At 54.5% G+C, this 23,776-nt stretch overlaps 1 protein-coding gene across 1 annotated transcript in view; it reads right to left on the bottom strand.

Annotated features, from left to right (window-relative positions):
• SDC3 (syndecan 3) overlaps positions 1 to 19,960 on the bottom strand; it is a 35,650-nt gene extending 15,690 nt beyond the window's left edge. The window contains exon 1 of the mRNA XM_049775543.1: positions 19,244 to 19,960. Within this exon, the coding sequence (XP_049631500.1) occupies positions 19,244 to 19,960 (717 nt within the window). The remainder of the gene's footprint in view (positions 1 to 19,243) is intronic.
• Between the last annotated feature and the right edge of the window lie 3,816 nt (positions 19,961 to 23,776).

Below are 23,776 nucleotides of genomic sequence, written 5' to 3'. Positions count from 1 at the left end.
CTTGAGAACTATAGGGTGTTGCCCCCAAACAAAACAAAATTATTAAAAATGAGTACAGAAAACAACATAGACCCTGACTTCCTCTTATGTCCTGTAGTGAGAAATACAAACTGATAGACTTCCAGGAGAGTGAAAACAGGACAAGTGGCCCAGCTAGTGAGACCCCCTCAAAAAGTCAAGGTAGCTAGTGTGACCCCCTCAAAAAGTCAAGGTCTCCCCCAAGTTCAGGTCACACAGCAAGGACACTGGGAAGGGGGTGCAGGTTCTGCCATCAAGCCCCAACATCCACAGTGAGAACCACAGTGAAAACATCCACAGTGGGGCCCTAGATCTCCAAGGAACACCCAGAGCTGGACTAGAGGTCTCTATCCTGCTCCCCACCTGAAAGTCTTGCCAAAGCTCTCCACCCCACTGAGCCTCAGGTGCCCTGGGGGTCAGGGTGCCCAGCACCCTGTTGCAGTGAACAATTCTGGGCTGACATTGTCCTGATTCTAGCTTGAGTACTCAGAGGTCATCCCAAAGTCCTAACAAAGGACCCTGAGCAGAGCATTGCCCACTCCCTGTCCAAGACTTTCCCTTCCACAGGCCCCAGTGCCCGGGGCCCAGAATATTTCTCTAATAGTCAGCTCTGTCACTGCTGGTCTACTGAATCCATGTGTAAATACCTCTTCTTATTATCTCTGTCCCCAATCTCAGTGTGTTCTGTGCAGGATCCTGCCTCAGTCTCCCCATACGTAAAAGCAGGAGGCATTCAATGGGGCTGGAAGTATGGAGGAGGAACCAAGACTGATGTCAGCATATTTTAAAAATAAAACGAGCATACAAATTCTATGCAAAGCCACACAGAGCCCAGAGGCTCCCTGCCAGGCCAACCATTCTGGCCACTTTCAGAGTGGGTCAGGCTGGGAGACAGACAGATGGGCTGAGCACCTCGAAGTGTCAGGCACTCCCGAGGGAGCAGGCAAGTCAGTTCCTGGGCTCCTGGGCTCACTAAGAGGCAGGGGAACTGTGAGAAGCATCATGCACACAGCTACAGAGTCAGGATGGAGTTGAGGGGTCAAAACAATGGGAGCAGGACTTGGGAAAGCTGCGAGGACAGCAGAGGCTTCGGGAGGAGGGTATCAGCTCCCACAAGCAGAGGACCCGAACTTGAAGGATCCTCAGCCTAAAGCCAGACGAGGGCTCCAAGAACATTGCTGGCCCCCTCTACCCGGGTCCAGGAAACAGAGTCGGCTGGCATGCCTGCAGCTGTCCTGGGCAGCGCCCCAAAGCCTTCCTCACAAAGCCCCCATCTGTGTGTGGGTCCAGCCCAGGTGCTGAGCTTGGTCTCCCTCCTGTCTGCTGGTTATTTATAACTCCCCCGTGGGGCAGACATGACCACCCCACCCTTTTTACCCCCTGGGCTAACTCACTGACTTCATTTTTTATTATTTTCTTTCTATTTGAGAGCCACACCCTTCAGGTCTAGCCCAGGGCTTACTCCTGGCTCTGCTCTCAGGAATCACTCCTGGTGGGCTCAGGAAACCATATGGGGTATTAGGGATTGAATCCAGGTTGGGCACATACAATGCAAGTGCTCTACCTGCTGTACTGCTTTTGCAGCCAAGCCCACTGACTTCCTAGCAGTTCTACATCAAGAACTAGTGCAGGCAATGAAATGGGCCGAGGCCACAATATTGTCTGGGTGGACCACTGAGGCCCAGAGAATGAGTGAGGCACTGGCTTAGGATCACCATTGTCTCCAAGGCCAGTGCAATCCTTAGTGACACTGTGAGAAGCAGGTGGTGTAAGGTGATGTCCAGGCCCACACCTTTATCTCCTGTCTTAGTGACACAGTCACTACCCAGAGGAGAGGACTCCACTCAAACCACAGCGCTGGCCCTCAGAAACTGTGTGGCCCTGCTCAAGATACTTGACCTCTCTGAGCTGTTTCTTAATCTATTAAAGGACAGGACAAATAGTTGTGAGATACCACTGAGATGTTTCCAAAAAGACTCCCATTGCTTAATACTTCTCAACTGGGTGGTCAAGGGACAAGGCATTTGCCCAAGGAACAGCATGGGCAGCAGTCATGGGCACTGACATGCTGAGGTGCCCCTGTGGGTGGGGACATACAGATTCCTTCTCAGTGCTCAGTCTCTTCCATTTGTGCCATGGCCTGGATCTTTATGGATCTCCCTGGGTCTCCCGGGTCTCCCTGGATCTTTCTCTCCTGACACTAAGCACAGTGGGGGCTCATAGATATGCTTCTTGGCATCTTCTCAGAGCTCCTGATTCACTGGGTCACAGAGAGTGCCTGGCCATCAATCCCTGGGAAGACCAGAGAGGATATAGGCACACGTCAAGAGGTGGCAAGTGGGCAGAAGGCCCAACTCGTCACCCCTGCTGGAAAAGCCTGGTACTACTACCAAAAAGGCATGGGTTTGTATTGGGGAAAAAGAAATGTGTGCCCAAACCCATGGCACAGTTCAATGACACAAACCAGTGTCTATCAGGTGGTGTAGAATAAAGACACAGTCCCTGGGCAATGGTACAGAGGTAAGGGGGTAAAGCTAGCATGCACCCAACCTGGGTTCAAATCTGGGTCCCCAGAGAATCTATCTCCAAGTGTGGCCCTGGATGGAGGCCTCCAGTGGCAGCAATGCATCCTTGGGTCTTGCATCGAGCTAAGCACCCATTTGACCATTGGCCAAGAATCTCCAGGCCTGAGCACCCTCTGCTTGGGAGAACACCCCCTAGAAGATATAGGCCTGGCACATTGTACAAGCTGCCCAATGATTTGGCAACCAAAGATGCCCACTATCATGAGGATGCATTTGGAAAACACAAAAATGTAGGGCCGGAGAGATAGCACAGCGGCAAGGCATTTGCCTTGCATGCAACTGACCCAAGACAGACCCGGTTCAATTTCTGGCATCTTAAATGGTCCTTTGAACTTGCCAGGAGCGATTTCTGAGCACAGAGCCAGGAGTAACCACCGGGTGTGGCCCCAAAGCCAATCAATTAATAAATAAACTGCTTTATAAAAAGGGAAACAACAAGTTTGTGAGGTGCTGGGTACAAAGAATGTCAGCGTATTGGGGTCCCACTTAAACGAGATGCCAACTAAAGCCCAGATGGAGAAACATTCCAGCACAGGCCCCATGCCCAGTGTCTATGTCTCTGGGGTGGCCCTTCGAACAGACAGGACAAACACAGGCACAGAAAATAAGAATCACGACCGCCTGGGGCTGGACAGTAGAAGAGAAATAGGATAGGGAGTGACGGCTAATAGGGATCAGGTGTCTATTTGTGGGAGTGATAAAAGGTATAAAATTGTGGATGGCTGCACAAGTCTGTAAATATACTAAAACAAATAGAATGAAAGGCATAAACTGAATTTCACACTTTAGATGGGTGAATTAATGGTGAGTTAAATCTCAATAAAGCTGTCTGTTTGGGGCAGGGTGGTGAAGAATGAATGTGAGGTGGAGATTCAGAGAGAGTGAGAAACTCGTCTAGGGTCACACAGCAGAGACTGGATGCAAATACTCAGACAGGTGGGGAGACTGCCCAGCCCCTCTCCCCATCTAATTTCTCTTAGATAAGTTCCACGAGAAGTTTCCCAGGCCTGACTATGAAGAGTAAACACAGAACCTGCAAAGAGCCAGCAGGAAGAAGCTGCATGCATGTACATGGGAGTTCACTATCAGGTGAGGCCCCTGGAAGGGAGCAGGCCTGGTCCCGAGTGACCTAGAAGGGCAGCAAGGTCTAGCTGGGGTCCTGCTCTCCACCCTTGCAAGCTCAGTGTCCCAAGCAGTCTTCAGTGGCTCTGCAGAGCTGAGACCCTTCACTGTCCCAGACTACCCTCTCTCCTGCCCACAGAAAGTTCACGAGGCTCCATCCTTGCCAGGGAAGGGACAGGAGGGCGTCCTGCCAAGCAGAGAAGAAGCACCTCAGAATGGGGAACCAAGTGCGCTGTCTCTGCCCATGGCTGGCACTCCCGGTGTCCTTCCAACCCCCCTCGCCCTCACTCCTGCCCTGCCTCTCTCTGCTCCAGCACCACAAACAGCCTGGTTTCCAGTACATTCTTTTGCCGAGGAGGCCCAGTGTCCTGAGCTGCACTGAGTTGGGAGCTACCAGGCTGGATCTGCCCAGGGTTCGGTCCCCACTCACCCCTCCCGGAGCTGAACTCATGGATGATGCTGCACATCAGATGTGCATCCATTTTGAAAACAGCCCTGAGAATGCTGAAAAAGGAAAGAGCCCTCCTTTCTACAAGAGTGCCCCAGCACAGGCCTGGGGCAGGGTTAAAGGCTCTGTGTTCCACAGTAGGAACCCCCAGAGAGTTCTCAATGCAGAAGGAAACCTGGTCCTGAGTCTTTCAGCCCCAAACTGCATCCAGCTGGGTGTTGGCAGAGCCCCCCCCCACCACTCAACTTAGACATGATGCAAACATGTAGGGATTTAAGGCTTTAGTGCAGCTGCAGAGGAACAAGAGGTATCCTGTGAGTACAGCCCCCCTGGGTCCCACCCGCTTGCAGATCTTGGACCCTGCCACCTGCTCTCCTCAGGCCCAGTTCTAGCCCTCAGCCCTGGCCTCCAGGACTTCCCCCCCATCTGTCCCCCTCCCCAAGGTTTCATCAGAATCAGCCCCCCTCCAAGCAAATCCCAAGTGGAGGGGCCAAGGGCTGAGCAGATGGGTGGGATGTGGGAAAGCAGAGCTCAAAACTCGCACCAGTCAGGGCTGAAGTAGGTAGAGTAATGGGTAGAACATTTGCCTTGCACACAGCTGACCCAGGTTTGATTCCTGGCACATATGTTGCCCTGAAAACTGCCAGAAGTTCAGAACATTGCCAGGTGTATGCAAAAACAAAACAAAACAAAGGTTATGACTGTTAAAGGAACCATAACTTGTTTCCCAAACTCCAGTACAAACATGGGGTAGTACCTTTCACTCTATCACCAGTCCATGATTATCACCTCTGGGCTAAACCCCAATCCACACAGCCATGGTGGGTATCCAGTATCAGAGACCAGTAGAGGTCAGACAGGGTGAGGGACATCTTGGTGGGCAAATGGGAGACACAGCCAGAGTTCAAGCAGGGCTGATGCCCAACCACCCTCTCCCCTTTCTTTATAGCCACCCCTATGTGTCACTCCCGCTTATCCAATGTTGGGGCATTATCTGACTGACTGGTGGGGTGTCCCTCCATCCTGCATGCAGGAGAAGTCTAATTCAGAGGGGAGCAGGCTTGGGTGGTATAGATTTGTGGGTGCAGGTTTTGGGGGGTGTGGTGCACATCACTGTCCTCGAGGACCTCCCACACCTACCCTGCAGCATTTCTTCCTGGTAGCTCAATTGACCTCCAGACAGAACTGTCAGTATGGCCATCACAGCCATTTAGCTACCCTGGCCAGTCAGTACAAACAGCCCCATTACTCGGACAACCAAAATTGTTCCTTGCAATTGCAAATGCACCAGTGCTGGCACTCCAGGGCCTGGCGCTCAGGCCTCCCTTTTCCTTTTGGATGCTTCTCCAGCTCCCTGGCCCAGAGCCTGCACCCTTCATCCCTATATCCCCTGACTGGGCCTAATTTCTCCACTTAGTCTAGAAGCTCTCTGACTAGAACCTGGGGGCCCAGAGACTCAAATTCTTGGGACATCTTCTACAAATATTCCCAGCATTTGCACAAGGGGGCCACCTCCCTGGTCCCTCAAACACAGATGCCAACCCCTCTGTGGCCCACAGCCATACCCCCTCCTGCCTCCTTGGGGCTATGAAAGAGAGGCCTTGGAACCTCTGAAGGAGCCTCAGTCCTGAGCTTGCAGTTGCTCTGGAGGTGACAGACGTCTGGCAGACAACAAAGCTTTGAGCCCCTTGGCACCTCTCCCGCCCTCGCCTTAATCACCTCCAAGGAGGCGGATGACCAGCTGCGCCTCTGGCCGTGGTGCAGAGAGAGAGTCAGGGATTAGGCGCTGGGATTAAGTATGGACACGTTCCCCGTGGCACAGAGCACTGGCTTCATGCGAGTGTGCGTGTGGATGCAGCAGGGGGAGTCCCTGAGCAGACAGTCCAGCACAGGTGAGAAGGGCAAAGAGCCTGTGTGGGTGTGGCATGTGGCTCTGTGGTAGTCCATGTGGTCAGGAAGGGCATGTGCCATGTTTCTGCACAAAAAGGGCTGGAGTGTGTCTGCGTGTAGAGGGTCTGTGCTATATTCGCTCCCCCACCCAAGACTCAGGAACCCCCCCATTACAAGCAGAATGTGTGTGTGTATATATATGTGTGTGTGTGTGTGTGTGTGTGTAGGGGAGGGCATGTGCCATGTCTTTGCATGAGGAAGGCATGTGCTGTCTCTGTACATGGAGGGAGGCATTGCTGTGTCTCGGTGTGTGTGCACAGGTTGTGTATCCATGTGTGTGTGTGTGTGTGTGTGTGTGTGTCCATGTCCGTCCTGGTGAATAGGGGAGGACATGTGGAGGACATTGCTGCCTCTGTGCTTTTGAAACCCATGGCACAATGGGGAGGATATTTCCATGTCTGTACCAGTGTGCTCATCTGTGCCCAGGAGTCCCTGTAGCTCAGGACAAGAGTCTGTGCCCAAATGTTAGACTCCAGTATGGAGCCTGCAGGTGTCCTATGAATTTACACGGCATGTTTGCACCAATCCGCCAAGGCTAAGAGAGCATCTCTTCCACCCCTCTACCATTTCCTTAGGGCTGCTACTACCCAGGGCCACTGCAGCAGGTGGAGTAAGCCCCCCGTCAGCTGAGAAGTAAAGGGGATGAGGGTTTGGGGCTTCCTGCAGAGACAGTCTCACATCCAAGTCATCACAACAACTGAAGACAAAGGGAGAAGTCAGAAAGAACTGCCTTGCAGATTTCCCCAGACCCCAGCAGCAACACCCAGCCCCCAGCAACTGTACCTACACACTTGCTTGTATACATTTATTCATCACCACAACCAAGTCCTCCAGAGAACGGGGTTGTTGGCTCTACAAAGAAAAGGGTCAGACCTCAAATACAGAACCTGAATCCTGCCTGGGTCTGAGATCATTTGCAACAGCCTCCTAGCCCACTCCAATCCCACCCCAATCCACAAGGCAAGATCCTGCCAAATCCCAGAGCTCAGATCCCAAAGGCACCAGGGCCACTGCCCTGGGGAGTAGTTGTGCTTCTCAGCATTGGGGAATATCCTTAACAGCCAAGCTCAGATTCTCTGCAGAGCCAAGAAGGGCTGACATTCTGTGTTTCTGCCCACCCCTATGCTCAGGGATGGTGAGGCCCTGATGAGCAGGTCATAGCCCGGGGGATTGATGCATGAGTTTTAGAGCACTGCATTGCACACATACAGTCATGAGTTCAAGTCCCCTGTGCCCACTTGCACAAAGCAAGACTCTGTAGCACTACCACATGAGCTGGTGGTCCTGCTGTCTGCAACCTCCAGTGTCGCGTGCAATGTCTGGTCATACAGCAATTGGGTGTATGCGAGCACCGCAAACGGGCTTCGGTCTTCTGCTGGCTCAGCCCAATGAGTGAGCACCAGAGCTGGGTTTACATGCAAGCCCAGTCACTGCCACGGTAACCAGGAAAAGGAGGAGGGGATGGAATACATTTATTTTTAAGTGGCTGGGGTGACAAGACGGTGAGTGGGTAGGGTGCTTGCCTTGCATGCAGCTGACCTGAATTTGATTCCTGGCACCCCAGATGCCCTCTGAGCCCACCAGCAGCCCACCCAGAATTTTTTTTTTTTTTTTTTGGTTTTTGGGCCACACCCGGCAGTGCTCAGGGGTTACTCCTGGCTGTCTGCTCAGAAATAGCTCCTGGCAGGCACGGGGGACCATATGGGACACCGGGATTCGAACCAATCACCTTTGGTCCTGGATCGGCTGCTTGCAAGGCAAACGCCACTGTGCTATCTCTCCGGGCCCGGGGGGGGGGGGGGGATATTCTTCTACAAAGTAACTGAACTAGGGGCCAGGGAGATAGCTCAGAAGTCTAGTACAAATGCTTAGCCTAAAAAATGCCTGGCTCAATCCCCAGTATTTTTTTTTTTTTTTTTTTTTTTTTTTTTGGTTTTTGGGCCACACCCGGCATTGCTCAGGGATTACTCCTGGCTGTCTGCTCAGAAATAGCTCCTGGCAGGCACAGGGGGCCATATGGGACACCGGGATTCGAACCAACCACCTTTGGTCCTGGATCGGCTGCTTGCAAGGCAAACGCCACTGTGCTATCTCTCCGGGCCCTCCACCCAGAATTTTTAATAATGAATTAAAAGTATATTTCTAGGGGCCAGTGAGGTAGCATGGAGGTAGGGTGTTTGCCTTGCATACAGAAGGACGGTGGTTCAAATCCCGGCATCCCATATGGTTTCCCCGAGCCTGCCAGGAGTGATTTCTGAGTGTAGAGCCAGGAGTAACCCCTGTGTGCTGCCAAGTATGACCCAAAACCCAAAAATAAATAAATAAATATTTCTGGCTAAAAATACAAAGTCTGACTCTAAGCACCCCTTTAGTACCCAAGATCTTTTTGTTCTTGTTTTTGGGCTCCACTCTACTCCTGGCTCTGTGCCCAGGGATCCCTCCTAGAGGTATTGGGGTACCATATGTAGTATCCGAGATTGAGTCCGGGTTGTCCATGTGCAAGGCAAAATCCCTCCATGCTATATTATCTCCCCCACCCAAAACTTGGGACTCTCCATATCCTGAGCAGGAAAGGGGACAGGTGGCAGCAGCTAGGGGAAGAAGAGGTGACAAGAATTAGGCAGGAGTGAGGTCTCTCAGAACCAAGCCTGAGCTTACTCTGGGAAACCCAGAGTTGGTCCACCCCTGAGAAAGAAGGAGCTAAAACTGGAGGGCTTGGCATCCCCTCCTGTCTCAGCTCCATCCTCCTTCGCCTCCAAACTGGAGGAATCACATGAGCCGGGGCCTAGGAGAAAGGAAGGGACAAGGTGTGACAACAGGGGAGAATAAGAAGTAAAATGAGGGAGGATGTGTGAAAGCAGGAAAGGAAACAATACAGCAAATGTCAGTTGGGGGGGAATGGAACAAAGTGAGGCTCAACCGGGGAGATGATGTCATGGGGAAGCTGCTACTGCAACAAGGTATCCAAGTGAGGGCTCCGAAGAGGTAATCAGGTAACCCTACGGGGAACCAGGCCCCAACCTGTCCCAGAACTGAGGCTTGGCCAAGTATACTACAGGCAGAAGAGGAATAGAACCTTGCAACAAGAAGCGGTACTCAGGAGAAAGAGCTGAGAAGGGGCTCGCTGTGCTGGGATCTGGGAGAAGAAGCTGGCGGAGGATCCCCTGACTTCAGGATCCCCAGAGATTGCTATGCTGGGATGTGCAGGATGAATAGGAATTCACTGCAGAAGGAACAGTAGTTATGAGGGCAAGAAAGACAGACAGTGAGGGGCCAGAGAGGTAGCATGGAGGTAGGGCATTTGCTTTGCATGCACAAGGACGGTGGTATGGTTCCCCGAGCCTGCCAGAAGCGATTTTGAGCATAGAGCCAGGAATGACCACTGAGCACTGCTGGGTGTGACCCCCCCCCCCAAAAAAAAAGACAGACAGTGGTGCGCTCTGGCCCCAGGAATAGTGGGGCAAGAGTCTGGGCAGGGGCAGTGTGGGATACAGAGCAGAGATGAAGCCAGAATGCATTGATGGAACCAACGAGGCACGAGGCGGCTAGAGTTGCATCGGAAGTTTGTTTCCCAGGAGAGGCAGGGGACAGCCAGGTGTGCTGTCTTAGGCAGGACAGGCAGGTAGAAGGAGAAACAGGACATGGAGATGGTGCTAGATGGGGTCTAAATTCACAACTCTAAACCAAAATTCAGCTGCCAGCTTGCTGTGTTATGCTGAGCAAGGCTTTGTACCTCTCTGAGTCAGAGCTTCATCTTCCCACTGTAAGATAGTTTTTATTACTAGAGACCATACCTGAATCCTCAGTTTACCTTTCCAGACTATGAATAAGCTAAACAAAAGTGTTTCCAGGGGCCGGAGTGGTGGCGCAGGGCATAAGGCATCTACCTCGCATGCGCTAGCCTAGGACGAACCATGGTTCAACCCCCCAGCATCCCATATGGTCCGCCAAGCCGAGGGTGATTTCTGAGCGCATAGCCAGAAGTAACCCCTGAGCATCACCGGGTGTGCCCCCCCCCAAAAAAAAAAGTGTTTCCAAAGATCTTGCAGCTAAAATTTTGGCCTTTCCCCCAAGTCTGGGCTAGTCTCCACTAAACACCCCAGCAGGCATAGAGGTACCTTCACCCCTCTGGAAAGCACACATTCCAGGAGGAATAGAGCCCATGTACCCAATCAGACCAAGCCCTAACTAACTAGCATTGTGCCCTAGGCAGGCTTCGAACCTCTGTCTCCCTGTCCTTGTGGTGAACCATAATGCCTGCTCCATCAGATGACTGAGGGAACAGTGGCATCTTCTCAGATGTGTGGCAGGTACTGAGCAGGCAGCAGCCAATTTCCCACACCCTGGGGTATACTAGCAAGCACCTCAGCCCACCCTGCAGAACACCGCCTTCCCCACTTTCCAGACCAACATCATTGATCTGGGGAACAGAACCAGAAAATGTTTAGGTTTGGACTCGAGCCCATTTGCAGCCAGTGATGTTTCTATTTTGGAACCTTGGTTGATCAGTTCTTTCACCCCAAGGCATGGGGGCCAGGCAGCCAGGAGAAATCTAACAAATGTATGTTCGGACCCAGGTTCGACCCGGGTCAGCAGCTGGAATTGTTACTTTTTGGGCCACACATGGTGGCGGTGCTCAGGGGTTACTCCTGGCTATGCACTCAGAAATCGCTCCTGGCAGGCACAGGGGACCATATGGGATGGCGGGATTTGAACCACTGTCTCTGTCCTGGGTTGGCTGCATGCCCTACCAGCTGTGCTATCTCTTCTGGCCCCTTGGAATTGTTACTTTTAACCACAATTTAGTTCCCTAATATACCAAAACCTTTTCTGCTCTGAGATCTTTCTGGTCTCTTTCACAGTGTTCTTACTTCAAAAAAGAGTACAGAAGGGGCCGGAGCAGTGGTACTAGAGGTAAGGTGTCTGTCTTACAAGTGCTAGCCTAGGATGGACCGTGATTCGATCCCCCAGCATCCTATATGGTCCCCCCAATAGGCAGGAGGAACCCTTGAGCATCAATGGGTGTGACCCAAAACCAAAAACTAGTACAGGAGCCAAAACAGTGGGTAGGGTGTTTGTCTTGCATGCAGCTGACCCGGTTTGATTCCTAGCATCCCATATGGTTCCCTGAGTCTGCCAGGAATAATTTCTGAGCACAGAACCAGGAGTAACCCCTGAGCATTCTCAGGTGTGACCCAAAAACAAACAGAAAAGTACAAAGGACACCTTCAATATGGAGTCCCCCTTGATTCTCCAAAGTAAACACCAATCTATTATTCCCCCCTCAGATTATTTCCCCCAACTCTTCCACCTAAACAGGAAACCTTGGGTCAGGGACTAAGTTTAGCACCTTGGGGTGCTCAGTGCTCAGTCTAGGTCAGATGCTGCAGGGACAACAACAAGGTAGCTGTCAACACTAGCAAGTGAACAGCAGTGCAGAATGAGGCCCTGGGTTCTGAAATGTTCAGGAAACTACCCGAAGCCCAGCTCCAGGTTGCCTTGGATTGGCTCTCTAGGGGTTCAGGTGCAAGGGGAGTACTGGGCAAGAGAAGGGGTCACTGCCCCCAAGATGGCCACATCCAGAAAGCAGGCCCAACCCCTCCCATCCAGGTCCCCTGACATAAGAGCTCTCTCTCTCTCTCACACTCATTCTCACTCTTACTCTGTGTCTCTCTCTCTCTCTCTCTCTCTCTCTCTCTCTCTCTCTCTCTCTCTCTCTCTCTCTCTCTCTCTGTCTCTCATTTTGGGGCCTCACCTAGCAGTGCTTAGGGTTTACTCAGGGATCACCTCTGGCAGCGTTTAGGGAGCCTATGTGGTACTGGAAATCCAACTTCAATCAGCCATGTGCAAAGCAAGCACCCAACCTGCTGTACTACTGCTCAGGGCCTTTTCTGACAGTTCCTCAGATATGGTCACTTGTGGTGACCTTACCCTCTCCAGTCTCCCCCTTTGCAGATATGGACACAGTGAGAGGGGACATGGAGGGGCCTGGTATTGGGCAAAGTCACTGAACACACCAGGGCAGATTCACTGCTGAGAGGTTAATCTTATCTTTCTGAAGATAGATGAAAAAAGTAAAACATAAGTAGCTTGGACCAGTGGAGAAAGTCCGGGTATTGCATGATCACCAGAACACAGCAGGGTGTGACCCACATTTTAAAAAGTAACTATCCAGGTACAACTTCCCTTAAACTCACTGTATGGTCCCCCACCCTCCCTCATTGGTACTGAGGAGATAGCACCAACCCATCTGAGGGGAGAGGGAGACCAAGACCAGGAATAGAGTCCACCTAGCTTTGGGAGCAGCTGGGATCTGAACCTGCCTGAGCAGACAAGGCAGAGCTATCTCCTGGTGCCCTCCCTAAATCTCCAGGTGCTGCAAGTACACACACCTACATATACTCCCCCCCCCCCCACACACACACCCCAAGTAGCTTACAGACATGGTGCTACAGGGGTGACAATACCACGCACAGATGGTGCTCAAGGAGCATTTGCAAAAGGAAAATCCATCCACTAGAGTTCTGCCTGGCCACCAACACACCCAGCTCTGCACTGCCTGAGCCCCTGGCCCCTGACTGGTTTCCGAGCCCAACTCCTGCCACTCACGCCTACAACCTGGGACACCTACTTAATCCTGAGGGTTCTTGTCCCCAACTGAAAAAAAGGGGTTTCAGTACCGACTCGGCTGGGCTGGGGAGAAACTGGGACCACACAGTAAAGGCAGAACACTGAGAGTGGGCCACGCCCTCAAGGATAACAATGTCCTGATCAGCATGTGTCCAGTCAATGACACAGGCCACCCGGTGAAGCAGAAGTCCCAGCCAGTGTCTTCCTTGGCCCAAGTACAGGTCCCGGGAGAGGGCAGGAGTATGTGGAGGGTAAACAAGGGCAGATACTCCACCATCCTCGAGCTATGGCTCTGGGAAGAGGGCAAGGTCCCCTAGAAGCAGGAAGCCCTTCCCAGTTCCATGTAGTAGCTCTCAAGTCTGACCTCTAGCCCTCCCCCCGAGTTCAGGGAGGGAATCTGGGCGCATGAGCTACTACTCGCAACCCCCTGGAGTCTGGAATAGAATTGGCAATCACTTGGCTGCAATTAGATTTCCTCAATCCTGCTGGTGATTGATTCCAAATTGCCTTTATTAAAGTCTGGGCTGGTGAGCAGGGCTGGAGGTGGGCAAGAGGGTTGGGGAGTCTGGGTGGCAGCACTGGGGGTACAGGAAGTTCTTCGAGAGGGCAGACAAGACCAACCCCAGGAGATGCCAACACACAGGCCATCCCAGAACCAGCATCCCCTCCCCAGGGGTTAAGGCTATTTATTGCCTTGCATCGGGCCATCCCCATTCAGTCCACAGCACTACATATGGTTCCCCCAAGGACCACCAGGGGTCACCCGTGAGTAGAGTTGGGAATAGCTACTGAGCACTCCTAAGTGTGGCCGCAAAACCAAAAAGGAAAACTCAAGCCCTCAGAGTATTTGATGTACTTGTCAGCCAGGGGCATACAGAATCCCAATATGGGAAAAGTGACAACCAGTCCCAACTACAGCAAGTGAATGAACTCCAGATCTGCTACAGTCCCTGCTTAAATGGGAACTGTGGGGCACAGGCAAGGACCTGGGCAGTGAGCTCTGGACCAGTGGCTTACCTCCTCCAACCCCACTTAATAAGGGGAAGGGCTCCTGGCCTCAGAGGTGCTCAGAAAGCTCCCTGAAGCCTTAGGGTTCCCAGTGACACTCCAGGCAGGGGCTGATCACACCCTCAGGTTCTCTTCTCTGAAGCCACAAGTGTTGTGGCTTCACCCACTCCCAGCCAGGGGTCACTCCATGAGCCTTCCTTGGCCACCCTCTCTGCAGCGGTGAAGAAACCAAATGTCCCTGTGCCCTGAGCTCATGGGCCCCAAAGAGTCATCACGTTTCTACCTTGAACTGGGGGCTGCAACAGCTTCCTGGAAATTTCTCCCCAAGAATCCAACTCTTCCAGGCTTTGAGTGTACAGTACCCCCCAGCTGCGACAAGCCCATCTGTGCCACTTAGGGAGGATCCTGCCCAGCTCTTCCCTTATGGAACCCCTACCCCAGGGTTCAGCTTTGGTTATCTACAATCAAACTGGGCTTCCAAATTCTCCAAGGGAAAACCTGATTCCTGACCCCCCCAAACAATAATACCCCTTTCCCAAACCCAGGAATGTGGCTCAGTAGCAGAGTGCATGTCTTGCATGTGAGACCTGAGGCAGAGAGTAGGGGGGTGCTGTCACTCATCCCAAATTGGAGGGTGGAATAAAAGGGGCAAAAAGAGAATGAAACCAAATAGGAAATGGGAGGACGAGATGTTTGCACGACTCACTCACTCCTCAGGCACTGGAGTATTAGTATTGTGTATGCTGCACTCTTGAACTATGAGGCAGAGAAAAATAGCCCTAACTCTTTGTGAAAGAAGACTGAGGCTCAGAGAAGTCAGTGGATTTAATAAAGTCACACAGCAAGAAATTAGCAGAACAGAATTTCAATCCTGGTTCCATTGGTTCAAGTCTACAAACTCAAAATTACAGCCTTGAGTTTAGAACCTTCAAAGAGACACAAGCAACAGTGCTCAGATGGGGACCCAGAGGGGTGGAAAGCAGACTAGTCCCCAAGTCTGAAGGGCCACCTGCATTCCTGTCCCTGGCCCCAGCTGCCAGGTAGGGAAGGTGCTCCAGCCCAGTGCCGCCCCATCTTCCTGCAGGGCCCTCAGCCATTACCCTGAGACTCCCCCTATAATCATGGCTTCCTGTTTGGCACTGAGGCCAGGTCTGGTTAGTGGAGGAGGGAACAGCTGCCCCTCTAGCCAGGGCCTGCTCTGGAGGAAGAGGGGCCGGAAGTGAAAGCTACACAGCCTCCTGTGTGGTCAACCCGGGGAAGGAAAGCCAACAGATAATCCTGGGTGTAGATCCAAGGATTTTGTAGGACTCTAGGGGTTGGGGAAGGGGGCAAAACCAGCCCAGACCCTTCTCTCTGGGGGGGCATAGAAAGGGGATATGAGGAGCAAGGACTGAGTTTTGAGAGAGACAGTTTCTCATTCAGGCCACCCTGTCCCCGCCCCCAGTCTCAACTCCAGACATAAAATCACAGGGTGCCTTGCAGCTGGGCTGAAGCCCAGAGCCACAGCTCTCGGTCCAACCCAGATGAGGTGGCCCTGCCTGGGCACACAAACACACAGGGCACCATGGTGCCCACCAGGACACAGACACAGGCCTAGGAGCCAGCCCATGTCTGCCTGCCTCACTGTCCCACCTCCAGGGAAGAGTCTTAAAAGAGGGTCAGCGTACCTGCAATGTGCACAGTCCAGCCTGCCTCCACTCACCCACTCATTAACTCGCTTATTCACTCATTCATTCACTCACTCATTAACTCAATCACTCAATCACTCACTAACTCGCTCATTCACTCACCTACTCACTCATTCATTCACTCACTAAGCCATTCATTCATTCACTCTTTACCTATTGCTCACTAACTCACTCATTCACTCAACTACTCATTCACTAAATCATTCATTCACTTTCTCACTCATACCAGCCACTGTTGAGACAAAGATGGCCCAGGGGTTCGGAGAAGAGAAGGTATCCCCAGAGCCTGCCCCCAAACTGAATCTCGATCTCTCAAGAAACCCTAATATGTCTCCTAACTACTGAGTGACCCCTCTCATCTCTGAGCCTCAATCACTCGGGGCAGAGAAAATATGCCACGCACTAGGGCCAGGATGTGGGAACAAATATCTGGGTCAGAGGAGACCAAAGGTAAGCCCCCTGGTCATATTGTACAGTGTGAGCCCCACTCTAGGGCTCACTCAGAATCTGGAGATCCCTGAGGTTCTAAGCTGTCCCTGTCCTATGTCCCATAATCACTGCCCCTCCAATCTCAGTGACCGTCCCTATAATCTCTGCCACCCAGCCCCTGGATAGTCAGAGGTGTGAGGCAGAGCCAGGACTTCTCCACTCCAAAGTGGAGGTCAATGAGGGAAGGGCTGGGTGTGCCTGGCACTTATAAGACAGATCATGGGATATGACTGGGGTATGGAGGGGGGGTAACGGTGGGCAGGGGGGGAAGAGGCCCTGAGCATTGCAGTGGGCCAGAGATCACAGCACCAGAGAGGCTGGACTCAGTGAGTCCCACCCATCTATTGGAGCCTGGCTCAGCCCAGCTTGCAGCCCTGGGCAAAATGCTGAAGGCCTCTGGGCTCTGGCTTCCTCACTCCTAAAGGGGATTTCAGATCCTTTTGTTCCAGAGAAATTGGAGGGGGTCCCTGAGCTCCTGTGGAGGATCAGTGGGGCTACCCAAGCTGCAGAAGTGCTGGGGCAATCTATGAGGAAGCCCTGGGGTGCGGCTTGCTCCCAAATCCTGGTTTTAGACACTGCTGCTGCCTCTGCCTCCAGGCAGCTCTGTTCTGCAGGATTACAACTGCAGTCCTTTCCAGGATCCAGGCACTAATCTATGCAGCTGGGGGAGGGGGTGTCCCAGCTGCAGCAGGAAGACAGGAGGGGCAGCCCATACCCTGTTTAGCTTCTGGGGGAAACTCTGTCTTGCCTCTAGCATACATCCAGCAAAGATGCCCAACTTTTATCAGTGCACAAGCTAAAGTCTACATTGGACTCCCCAGGGGGGCCTGCCCCAACTCAAGAAGTAAAAGAAAGACTTGCCATTGTTTTCCAAAACCCAAGCACAGTTTCTCGAGCAAACTTCATCTTACCCGCCAACAGAGAGCAGAAACATCAGTCCCACTTCTGAGTAGCCCCTCAGTGCCCATGTCAATTGTTGGGGTGCAGTCACTCCCCCTAGCCACAGTCCTGAATGGGATTTGTCCCCAGGACAGTTGAGGATGCCAGGAGCTGGCAGGTGACAGCCTGCTTTGTGCAACTCTGTTCAAGACCTCCTCTTCCAGGAAGCCCCAGGTTTAGGACCTCATCTCCACAAAGTGCCCTGTGTGTTATCACCGTTCAGCCCACCAAAGGAGCCCCTTCCCCTAGCAGCTCCCCCATGAGGGGGCTCCACTTCTGTCCCCATTTTATTTCATTTAAGAAGCTGAAGCAGAGAGAGGAATCCCTCCCCAAAGTCACTCAGCAGGTATCAGCCAGGAGCCTTGGGGGCTATGAGACAGCAGACCCTGGAGGACAAAGCTCAGGTCCTGAAGACAATCTGGTGCAACCCGGAGGAGGCATAGGGAGCTAGAAAAAGGAAGGGATGCAGGGAGCACTGGGGTGTGGACAGGGAATCAGGTTGCTGAGCAGTGCTGTTGCAGCAGACCCTCTCTCTGAATGTCCCTCCCTGGAGAAGGCAGGAAGACCTGCAGTCCCCACGAAGACTGCACATACAATGAGGGACTGCAAAGCAGGTGCCACCTGCCTGCCTGTCCTTAGAGACATCCCCCACTCAGGCTGGCCCTTGGGCTGAGCCCCCAGCCCTCACCTCAGTCCCCACCATCCTCCTGCAGCTGCTTCCTCTGAGCCTGTGCAGCTCCAACAAACCACCAACAGGAGAGGGAGGAGGAGGAGACCTGGAGAGGGCTCCCCACTTTATCTGGAGCCCTGCCCCTCTCTCCTCAGACTCAGAGCATCAGAAAGGCAGTACTGGGGGGTTCCCTAGCCCCCCTCCCCCATAAACTCGGATTCACCAGCAACATCCAGGACTGTCCTGTGGGCCCTTGGGCTTCTTCAGCAAGGACAGTGGGCGCTGAGGGAGAACCTGCCCAGGCTCCAGCCCAGCCCAGCCCAGCCCCTGACAGGCTCCTGGCACAATCACTGCCCCAAGAAACTGGAACAGTAGGAGGAGGGTAGGGGGTTGTGGTGAGGTTCAAGGTTGCTTGCAAATGGCATGAGATTTCCAAGCCCCTGCCATCAGACAATCTTGGAGAATGGGGTGTTGAGAATGACCCAAATCCAGGAGTGCTGAGTCCCTTCCCTCCACCTCCAGAGTACAGGGGTGTGTGCGGGCCAGGTCCCCCATCCTCCACTGGCTCAACATGGGGGAAGGCTGAAAAGAGCATGTCTGAGAAGTGACCTCGGAAACCCATGCCCCTCCTGCCTACCCAACTGACACACCGACTTGGGGGAGCTGTGGAGGTGGCTGGGACAACCCGGAGTTGCTTGAGAGCCTGGATCCTCCTGACCTGGGGACCTGCCAGGCACAGCTCGATGACTATACGCAGCGGGCAGCTCCCGCCACGTGTCCACTGGGGAAACTCACTCGGCTCCACCTTGGGGTGGGGTGGGGGGCGATTCTTCCTCCAGACCCTCTCTCTGGCCTTGCTCCCCGACTGAACAAGGGTGGAGGCTCAGTTCGGCGGTTCTCAAAGGGACATTCAGAGGCCAGCCCGCACACACTCACCTCTACCTGCAAGCGGGGCCGAGTTGCGGCCATGCACAAGCGCGCACACATGCCTGCGCGTGCACTCCGGAGCCGGCACACGCCCACCAACCGAGGGGGACCCCTTTACCCCGGGCACACACATGGGTGCGCAAAGGGTCACCCACCCGCGGCCACACACACACACACACACACACACACACACACACGTAGGGGTGGCAGCGCCCACCCATGTGCTGGGCACGTCCATCCTCGCCCCTTCCCCTGCCCTTGCTGATCCGCCCACCGGTCCCAGCATCCCTAAGAGCCGATGGACACACAGGGTCACGCTCACGCACCCCCTCGGGTCACCTTCACAGGCTCTGTCCCCCGCCCCTCTCACCGCCCCCCAATGCAGTGACCCTGGGGGGGGACCCAAGACACACCCTCCCCGCTGTGAATGGGGGGGGGAGCCCTCCAGGGTCCCTAGAAGCGGTGCGCCCCAGGCTCTCCCCAACGAAGCCGAACCCGCGCTCCGTCCAGCCCCCGCGGACACACCCAGCTGGGCCCCGCGCCCCGCGTCCGCCATCGGGGCTGCCTCCCCTCGGCCCCGCTGCGAGGCCGGGCACAGGGTCCAGGGGCGGGGCGCGGTGGTCAGCGGGGAGGGTCCCAAAGAGAAGGACAGCGAGCCCCCCAATACACACACAGAGGCGGTGGCCGCGGGGGCAGGGTCCGGCCCAAGCGGGGTCCGGGCGCTTGCAAATGGCATGCGAGTTCCAAGCCCCTGCCATCAGACACTCACCCCCGCGGCGCGGCCCGCCAGCAGCAGCAGCAGCAGCGGCGGCAGGAGCAGCCCGCGGGCCCCGGGCCCGGCCGCCGATCGGGCCCCCGCGCCAGCCCGGTGCGCGGCCCCGGCTCGGTGCGGCGGCCCCGGCTTCATGGCGGCAGCGCCTTTTGTTCCCGACCGAGCGCGGGCGCGGGGCGGCTGCTCGGCGGCGGGAGCGGACGCGCGGCGCGGCGCGGCGCGGCGCGGCGCAGCGCGGGGCGGCTCGGCTCGGGGCTCCGGCTCCGCGGCCCGGCTCCGCCTCGCCTCGCCTCGCCTCGCCTCGCCTCGCCTCGCAGCTCCGCGCCCAGCAGCCGCGCCCGCAGGAAGCGTGCGCCGCCGCCGCCGCCGGCCGCCCCCAGCGCGGGCGGAGCGGGGAGGAGGGGCGCGGGGCGGGGCTGGTGTGGGCGCCCCCCCCCGCACCCCGAGCCCCGCGCCCCACGCCTCCACCCGCGCCGGCGCCGCCCCCGAGCCCCGACCCCCATACCCTGACCCCCGCCCTCCCCGGCCCCGCACCCCCTGCCTTGCCAGGCATTCGCACCCCGCGCCCCTCAAATCCCCCAGCACATCCCGGGTCCACCCGGAGCCCCCCAAAACAGGCCTCCAATGGTTCCTGGGTGGTTGGGGCCACGGCAGGGTCCCCACCTGGACAGGTGGGGGTTCAGGGGGCATTTGTGTTATCCTTGTTGGCACCATGCTTTCGGACGATCTCAGAGGTGGGGCTAGAGGAAATGCCCCCTGCCCTGTGTGACTTCAGGGCCCAGACACAGGGGACAGCAGAGCCCAGAAGCTGCTTCTCACCCCCTGACTCCCTCTCTCCTCAGCTGAGTGACCCCAGGCCAGAGCCCCAACTCTTGGAGAGTCCCAATCCCCCACAGTGTCCTGGACAGTCCCATCCAGTGGGTGGTGTGATGATAGGCCCCTGCTTGGGGGTGTTTATGGGAACACTGGGCCTGTATTGTCCTCTTTCCCCATCAGAGGGGTTCCCTGTGCACTTCACTTACTTCATTCACTCCCACCCACCCCACCCCTGCATGAGCCAGGAGGGCAGGCTCTGTGTCTCCAGCCCACTGTGGTTCCCAAGGCTAAGCACAGGCCCTGAGACACAGCTGGTGCCCACAGCACAGGCCAATTTGGCACAAGTGTCTCCCTCACCCATGCTCAGCTGGAGATGGGGGACGGGGAGAGTGCTGACCCAGGTGCTGGGTGTCTCCACTCCTGAACCAAATCAGAGAACCAGAGAGTGGGGGAAGGTCTCACCCTGCTGGACTGAGGTGCCAGGCTCCTCCTTTTCCCTCCCTTCTCCTTCCATGTTCTAATGCTGGGTTTGCAGCAGAGAATATGGAATTGCCTGAATTGAAAGGATTCCACTGCCCACCAAGACAAAGGGAGCTGAGACTAGGAGAGATAGAGCAGAGAGACTCTAGGGACACAACTGTGACTGATTGTAGGTTGTGAGGAGCAGGGAAGAGACCCAACTTTGTTCTGAGATCAAGCCCATAAGTAGAGGATTGAGACTGCCATCCCTGAAGGCATGCAAGGCCAGTCCAGCAGTGCTCTGGCATAGATCCCAGTCGGAGGAGGGAAGCTTTCCAACTCTGAGATTCCAAAGTCCCTAGGAATTCAGAGGCCCTAACCTCTGGAAATCCCATTCCCAAATCTTTTTGTGATTCTGACCTCTGGGTACTTCAGGGAGACAAGGCCGAGAGAGATTGAGTGGCCCGGGGTATGGGGAGCTAGTTCTGACCAAATAACAGCGTGGAGTGGGAAGGATTCTGGATTTGGATTTGGGCTAGCCAAGCACCAGGCCGGCCCCCATCTCAAGTGCCTGTCAGGAGCTGTGTGAACTGGAGAGTGACTTTACCTCTGAGCTCTAGGCCCCGACTAGGCTCATGCATTCATACTAAAAAGAGCCAGTGACTGCATACCTTCCTGCCAGCCCACTGCCGCTGACAGCTCCAGAAGGCTGAAGGAGCTGACAGCCATTGTCCTGTGGGCTCAAAGGACCAGTGCTTATAAGGAAAGGGAGCAGGAGTGGGGATGGTCACCTCTCAGAAGGGGTGCTGTAGGCCCAGAAGAGCCTGCTGCAGAGACTCAGGAATTAGAGTTGGGGTGTGGGGGGTGACAGATGTCAGGAAAGGCTTGTGGCCTGCAGAAGCTGACATGCAAGACAAGAGCAAAGTGTCGTGGAGGTGTGGAGACTCAGCAGCCTGGCACCTGCAGGCCCACGAGGATCACGTCCAGCACAGGGCAACCAACAGTGAGCAGCGCTGCTTCTGAGGCTGGGGTGTAGTCAAGCCGCCCCTCTGAGCGTTTGAAAAGCTGGCAGAAGGCTGTCAAGGTGGACCTGGAGTGCTGCCTGCTGGCTAGTTGAGGTACTACTACCTCACGGTCTCCAGCAGGCTTCTCATCTCTATCCCTGGCGCTGGCTCTTCTTGGGGCTCCCATTCCGTTCCCTTACTTATCCCTCAGAGCTCACAGTGCACATGTGGCCTGACCTCCACCTGTGCCATTTGGGCATGTGAAGCCATCCAGCACACTTGAGGCTCCTGTCACCTACCACCCACCCACATGGCCACCAGCCACTGTCTCTGCCCAGCACACATTCCTTAGGTCACTGTGTCCCTCTAGGAAGCCTCCCTTATTGCCTGGTCAGATTCCATATGCACGCATACACACAAGAACACATGTACCTTCCTGTGCTCACACACAATATACATCTGCTTCAGGTCACCACTGACGAGCCAGCTCCTCTTTAGTAGCCCCAATAAATGGTAAGCCCAGAGTTCAAGTCGGGCTGATTCATTCCAGGCTCTGCTCTATGAGGTACATGGAGACACACAAGAAAAGGTTCAGAGAAGTTAGTTAAAACACTTGCCCAAGGTCACACAGCTGATATGTGAGAGCTGGGATCTTGGCGGGAGTTTGCCTGGCCACACATTGTACTGGCCACACACCTGGGGCATGTTCAGATGCATATGGAGTCCAGATGTTCCAGTGGGCCTGTGCCTCACCCCACTGTTCTACTCTGGCTACCTTTTTTTGTCTGGTGCCCAGGAAAGTGGACAGCAATGTGTCCCCAGCTGCACATCCTCTTCCCCCTGGTTTGGCTAAACAGACCCATGCTTTGTTTATTATTTAAGGGTAGGCACAACCTGTGGTGCTCAGGCATTAATTCATGTATAGCCTCTGCAGTGAGGAACACCATATGTAGTGCCAGGGATGAAACTGGGGTATGTGAGATGCAAGGCAAGTGCAAGTCTCTTTTTCTCTCTCCCTCTTCCTCAGCCCAGCAGTCTGGCACTTACTGCCAAGTGAGAATGAGTATCAAGGTCCTTGGCATCCCTCACTTGCCAGGGTATCTCCAGAGCCACCACTTCCTCTCCTGGGCACAGACTCTCCTCCCATTCTTGGCAAGGACCAAAGCTGGGCCCTGAGCACACAGCTGAGCATCCATTCCTTTGGTTCCTGACTTCACCCATTGGCCAGCAGGAGAAACAGCCCAGATAGAGGAGTTCAGAGCCAGGAGAAAGCAAGTGAGGACCGACATCATGGGGGTAAGTGGACACAGGGTGGTTTGGGCTCCCAACCAGGTCTCTTCATCAGGGCAAAGGACCACAGAACAGGGGGTTCTCCACTCTGCCAGGCCTGCTAGGCCCTCACCCTCCTTTACCCCACACCGCCAGTCCTGCCCCTCCCCACCACCAAGCCTGTTTCATTTATTGCATTGAAGCCACACAGCTCAGTGCTGATTACAAAAAAGTTTGAGTGATCCTAAAACCCAGGACTCAGCCAGGAGTCTGGCTAGAGGACCTCTGATTTGAAGGCACAGAGAGAATATGAGGACATTAAGGCTGCTGGGGAGCAAAGAGCCTGGGAAGTAGCCAAGGTGATCTGTGGCTGGAGTGTGGGGAGTGTTGTTTGAGGAATCTATCCATGGGGAGCCCCTGCTGCATCATCCTGAGGTCCCATGCACCAGTTAAGTTCTTTCAAGATGAGGATGGGGGACACCCCCATGAACTGCACTCAATTACCAGCCAAGATTTTATCCAGACCTCTCCTTAATTTCTGATCTAGGGTGGCAACTTAAGGGTCCTGAACGGTTCCCAGAGACATGCCAGGGGAGGTGTGGGTGATGGTGTGTGTGTGTGTGTGTGTGTGTGTGTGTGTGTGTGTGTGCTATTTGAGCAGCAGGAAGTAAAAAGAAGTAAAAGCCAGGATACCTGAGGACAAATCCTGGCCTCTGGCTGAGGTCGCTAGTTCAGGTGTCAGATCAGTCAGTGCAGGCACTGCTGGAGGGGAGAAAAGGACTCTGGGGACTCAGAACTATAGGGCTGAGGATGGGGAAGGACCTTGGCATGACCGTGGCATGACCAAGGACCTTGGTTGAAAACAGAAGCATGAGATTAGAGACAACATGGAAAGGGCAGCACAGGGATGTTGCTTTTGCAAAAAAACCCAGAACCCTGGCAGCAAGGATAGTGGAAGCTGCAGAGCCAGGATGGGAACCAG

This window comes from Suncus etruscus, chromosome 6 (genome assembly GCF_024139225.1).
Source record: "Suncus etruscus isolate mSunEtr1 chromosome 6, mSunEtr1.pri.cur, whole genome shotgun sequence".
Taxonomy (NCBI): Eukaryota; Metazoa; Chordata; class Mammalia; order Eulipotyphla; family Soricidae; genus Suncus; species Suncus etruscus.
This window is presented reverse-complemented; position numbering and strand designations above follow the sequence as displayed.